The sequence below is a fragment of the Haliotis rubra genome, unplaced genomic scaffold, assembly GCF_003918875.1.
Source record: "Haliotis rubra isolate DU_JTF1 unplaced genomic scaffold, ASM391887v1 Scf144, whole genome shotgun sequence".
NCBI lineage: Eukaryota > Metazoa > Mollusca > Gastropoda > Lepetellida > Haliotidae > Haliotis > Haliotis rubra.
Genome location: NW_025765381.1, coordinates 1,308,172 through 1,314,413, shown reverse-complemented (window position 1 = coordinate 1,314,413; position 6,242 = coordinate 1,308,172). Strand labels below are relative to the sequence as shown.

General features: G+C 37.1%; 1 protein-coding gene across 5 annotated transcripts in view; it reads right to left on the bottom strand.

Moving 5' to 3' along the window:
* Window positions 1-2,192: 2,192 nt before the first annotated feature.
* LOC124269340 (small G protein signaling modulator 3-like) overlaps window positions 2,193-6,242 on the bottom strand; it is a 91,316-nt gene continuing 87,266 nt past the window's right edge. For 2 of the 5 annotated variants that reach the window (XM_046704356.1, XM_046704359.1), the window contains exon 20: window positions 4,899-6,102. In XM_046704356.1, coding sequence (XP_046560312.1) covers window positions 5,973-6,102 — 130 coding nt within the window. In that variant the 3' untranslated portion in view covers window positions 4,899-5,972. Of the gene's footprint in view, window positions 2,231-2,267; window positions 2,680-4,898; window positions 6,103-6,242 lie in introns of those variants that run through there. The other 3 variants (XM_046704355.1, XM_046704358.1, XM_046704357.1) reach the window with 3 other exon arrangements.

The following is a 6,242-nucleotide window of genomic DNA, read 5'->3' as shown; positions in this document are numbered from 1 at the left end:
TTAGCAAAACATCTCTGTTCCTAGTTACAGCGTTTAAATGATGTAAAAATATTATTATAAAGGATTCGTGGTTAGCTTCCTGTTTAAACTGGGAGAGAAGTTATGCAAGTAAAGCATTGACCGTTACAGCTCCAAACTTAAACAGAATATCTTGAGAAGTCTTTACTGCTGATATCCTCCCACACCTGTGCCTAACACATTTTACTGGGGATTAGAAAATACTATAAGTATGTGGACAAACAATACATCATAACAAGGGATGTTGTATTTTTCCAAAACAATAATCTTTTTATCACATTGTTATATTAACAGATTTTGTAAACCTTAAAAACAATAATCTTTTCATATTACTTCATCTTCTTCTCATTCAACAGTGGATTTTTCTTGGACCATGACAGCAACAGCTGTTGCCATAGAAACAGTGTCAGGTTCCAGGATACTAAAGGGTCAGTGTATTCATATCCTGGTATGATCTATCACCAGATACTAGGATACTATAGTACACTCACCAAGGTTCAGTGTATTCATATCCTGGTATGATCTATCACCAGATACCAGGATACTATAGTACACTCCCAGACTATCTGTGCACCAAGATGCTGGTAGAGTTAGATACCAAACCCCAGGATATTATGGTATTCTGACATAATGTTAGCATCAATACAGATCACAGTACAGCACCAGGACTGCAAACAATAAACCACTGGCAATGTATTAGATGTATGGCCTAGTATCAACCCATTTACAGTGGTATTGAAGTCACACATCACAAATGGGTGTACATTCTATTACTTCAACTGTTACCCCAGCAAAGAGAACAGGATAGAGATTAAGTATTGTGTGAATATCCTGGTACTGACACTGCTTCCAATCACTGTCATACCATGATGTCATAATTTCTGGCAATACTCACTTACCAGAGCCACTGACAGCATTCAAAGTCAGAACTCGCTGTCAGCACATTAAGTCCTCACTCACTGACAGCACATTATGTCCATACTTACTGACAGCACACTATGTCCATACTTACTGACAGCACACACTGTCCATACTTACTGACAGCACACTATGTCCATACTTACTGACAGCACACTATGTCCATACTTACTGACAGCACATTATGTCCATACTTACTGACAGCACACTATGTCCATACTTACTGACAGCACACTATGTCCATACTTACTGACAGCACACTATGTCCATACTTACTGACAGCACACTATGTCCATACTTACTGACAGCACACTATGTCCATACTTACTGACAGCACACACTGTCCATACTTACACACTATGTCCATACTTACTGACAGCACACTATGTCCATACTTACTGACAGCACACTATGTCCATACTTGACAGCACACTATGTCCATACTTACTGACAGCACACTATGTCCATACTTACTGACAGCACACTATGTCCATACTTACTGACAGCACATTATGTCCATACTTACTGACATGGCACACTATGTCCATACTTACTGACAGCACATTATGTCCATACTTACTGACAGCACACTATGTCCATACTTACTGACAGCACACTATGTCCATACTTACTGACAGCACACTATGTCCTCACTTACTGACAGACATTAAGCACAGCAATATTATGTCCATACTTACTGACAGCACATTATGTCCATACTTACTGACAGCACATTATGTCCATACTTACTGACAGCACATTAAGTCCTCACTCACTGACAGCACATTATGTCCATACTTACTGACAGCACATTATGTCCATACTTACTGACAGCACATTATGTCCATACTTACTGACAGCACATTATGTCCATACTTACTGACAGCACACTATGTCCATACTTACTGACAGCACACTATGTCCATACTTACTGACAGCACACTATGTCCATACTTACTGACAGCACACTATGTCCATACTTACTGACAGCACACTATGTCCATACTTACTGACAGCACACTATGTCCATACTTACTGACAGCACACTATGTCCATACTTACTGATGCACACTATGTCCATACTTACTGACAGCACACTATGTCCATACTTACTGACAGCACACTATGTCCATACTTACTGACAGCACACTATGTCCATACTTACTGACAGCACACTATGTCCATACTTACTGACAGCACACTATGTCCATACTTACTGACAGCACATTATGTCCATACTTACTGACAGCACACTATGTCCATACTTACTGACAGCACACTATGTCCATACTTACTGACAGCACATTATGTCCATATACTTATGTCCATACTTGACAGCACACTATGTCCATACTTATTGACAGCACATACTGTCCATACTTACTGACAGCACACTATGTCCATACTTACTGACAGCACACTATGTCCATACTTATTGACAGCACACACTGTCCATACTTACTGACAGCACACTATGTCCATACATACTGACAGCACACTACCTCAGCACTCACAGACAGATCTGACAGCAATCTCTGTCAGTATTCACTGACAGGACCAACTTATAGCACATGACATCAGCACTCCCTGACAGTGTTCACTGACGCCGCTCACAGGTCCCATGAGAACAGGTGGTGCTTCACCAGCATGTCCTTCACCCCTTCCCTGAACGGCTTGTAACCATCCGACTGTTTTGGCAGTTCCCAATCTCTCGACAAGTTAAAGGAAAACTGGGAAAAGAGTCTGAAAGAAAGTGTTCACATATAAGAACTGAGCTTATTGGCAAATACTGCAAAAACATCAGCACTGAATGAACATGAATGCTGCCATTGGTGTAAGCTATGGTTACACTGCAAGTCAAACATTTGTCATCAATGGGACATAGACTACGGTGCCACAAGCACAATCAAACATTACTGCACACGGACAGAGCAAATAAAACAAGATCACAACATAGTCAATGCATTGGATTTCTTGATGAATGCTTAAAATAAACTGATCAAAATACAATCTGTACACAACATGATGAATCAAACAAACAAATGACATAAAGAAATAAAGACATGTGTAAACTTGTCAGAACAATAAGCATCATTGCTGTCGAAGAGAACAAGCTTCCTATTTCTCTTATTCAAATGATTTCATTTCTAAGCTCTTCCATGAACATCTCAGATACTAAAAATGAAGCTGACATTATTCCTCGCTAAGGCCTTTTATTTTGTATCAGTTTGTTTACCAAAACAAACATGAAAAATGAAACAAAAAAACTTGTAACATATTTGTTTGCAGTAACATTATTTCATAATTGGATATTGTCCCAGTAATTAGGAAATACAATTCTAGATCTTTGAAGGAAAAAAGCTTTATGTTCAGAAAATAATGGTTCTTGCAAATATCTAAGAGGTCGGAAATCGTAACCTAATATTGTTTTAAAGTATGCAAATGACAAGCCATCATCAAAAACCAACACAAAACCTAACGACAAACCAAGCTTAATTCGATGTTTCACATTGATAATTTGCATGTGGTTTAAATACATATATTTTTTTAAATCACCTACAATAAAATACTGGTGCAAAACTCTGTAAACGAACTGATAATGAATAAAATGCCCTAATTTAAAAACATTTTTATACATCAGCAATCATGATATCACAGTATCCTTACAAGTGAACAGCTACATGCATACATTCACTACAAACCATGATTGACAGAATAAAAGAATATACAACAGGAATAAAATAGCATTGAACATTGCACAATATGCAGCATCTTGTACGGTTTCATTTTGGAGCAAAGGCTACTTATAAGAGATCCTTAGGGAAATCCACTTTAAGTAACATTCAAATGTCATGGTACAAGCTATGGAAAAATACTGGTTAAATAATTGTTGATACTGAATATGCACTGAATATAGAATTGTAAAACTGTCACTGGCAAAACAACATTACCTAAAATACTCAGGACATGTTTTTTTCATAAACCAAATGTTCCTAAAAGAATTACAATACTGATAAACAGTATGGTTCCAAGAATTTGAGTTAATAATCATCAAAAATTAGCATTTCATCTGTGACCATTTAGCCCAAAATTCAAGTCAGCAGCACTCAAAATCATGAAAGATGTGTGGTATATAACAAAAAAGACATTAGTAACCATGGTAACCCAAGGAGGGTGCTTGCGTGCACATATTCATTTTTTTTAAATCTTCAAAGACCAAAGCAAATATGGTTCTGTTCTTATTTACAGTATTCTGCTGTCTCAATAGCCTATACTGTAAAACTCTTTGAGGATTTCATGTAAATTGGGTTAAAAAATTGGATGAAAATGAATTTCTTCGATTTTTAAATATTGTCTGATAATATGAAAAAAATTGAAACAAACACCAAACAGACCTTCAAACAAATTTTGTGGTTATCATTGAAATTATATAAGATTTGAGGTGTAGCTCATGGAGTCAAGATCATTATAATTATTAGATGTATAGATCACTGTTACATCTTCAGGATATAGACCCTGGCTAGCTACAGCCTACAGGTGGCCAGCAGTGAACTCACATTAAAACTAATCATGGCTGTAAATATGGATGGTGAATCATGTTCCAATAAATACAATTTCAAATCAACAACAGACCCTGTCTAACAAAAGGGCAAACATTTCTGTATTATAATTTCGGGCGAGGTACATTTCTGCATTATGATTTCAGACAGGGTACATTTCTGTATTAGGATTTCAGACAGGGTACATTTCTGTATTAGGATTTCTGACAGGGTCTGTTTCTATATTATGATTTCAGACAAGGTACATTTCTGTATTATGATTTCAGACTGGGTACATTTCTGTATTAGGATTTCCAATAGGGTACTTTTCTGTATTATGATTTCTGACAGGGTCTGTTTCTATATTATGATTTCAGACGAGGTACATTGCTGTATTAGGATTTCAGATGGGGTCTGTTTCTGTATTATGATTTCAGACAGGGTACACTTCTGTATTAGGATTTCTGACAGGGTCTGTTTCTATATTATGATTTCAGACAGGGTACATTTCTGTATTATGATTTCAGATAGGGCCTGTTTCTGTATTAGGATTTCACACAGGACATATTTCAATATCACAAATCAGTAGTATGATTTCTGTGTTATGACCTAGGCCAAGGAACATTTTTATATAATGATTTTGACCAAGGTATGTTTCTATTATAATTTTATCAAGGTTACGTTAATGTATTATGAATTCAGCTGGGATGCATTTCTATACACAGAAAAGTACCTGGGGTACATTCATCCAGTAGCCTCTATCACATCTTCAGCTCCTCAATTACATCCACTGAGATATAGAACAATGATTGTGTGCTGTTGTTAGGATGATCACTGGCCATGCTGTCGACTGTTTATCTTGTCTACCTTCTACCCCATGACCCTGGGCATATTCTTACATATATTCTCTCCATGAACTCATCATATACATATTGCACATTGAAATTACTAATAGAAAGTCTGTAACTGACACATTTCTCATGTTTGTCTGGCAATCATGGGCAAAGACATGTCCCATATGATTTTCCTTATGTCCCTCTAACTTTCTTGGATTGGAACTATTTCTCTAAAAAATTCTTTACAGTCTTTGGTTTTAGACAGCAAGAACTTCAAACCAGGGTAATTGAACATGACGAACAAGCAAAACATGTATTGTTGTCTCTGTAGATTTCTTTAAATACAAGCATCCCTGAACCAAAGAACACACTAGTTTGTCTATAAGCCCTACATTCCCACTACGGCCTAGTTTTGACTTCATTATCTCTGTCTTGATTATTTTCCTTTAGGCTGGATCTTAGGTTTTTCATCCATGCCCAATAATTTGATCAGTGATCTGGACAACACAAGATACAATCCCAAAACACAAAAAGAAAAGTTTTAACTACAAGCAGGTTTGTGACACTAGATGCACACTATGCAGGTGAGTCCAGAAAACAAGGCTTTCCACAACACAGGGTGTCCACAGTACAAGGGTGTCCATAGTACAAGGGTAGCACATCACAAGTCCCAGCTAAACAGATGATGTTTTATCAACATGTCTCGCACTCCTTCTTTCAAAGTTGCTGGGGCTGGTTTGCGAGGTAGCTCCCAATCTTGGGATAAGGTAAAGGAATACTGAGCCAAGATTCTGCAAAAAACATCAAGCTAGCTATCAGTGATACATTCAAAGCTTAACAGACAAACAATATGACAACATTCTAGAATACAGACTAAAAGTGATATGGAAGGCTATGTAGTTCAGAATGAGACATGAGTACATGGTGTTGA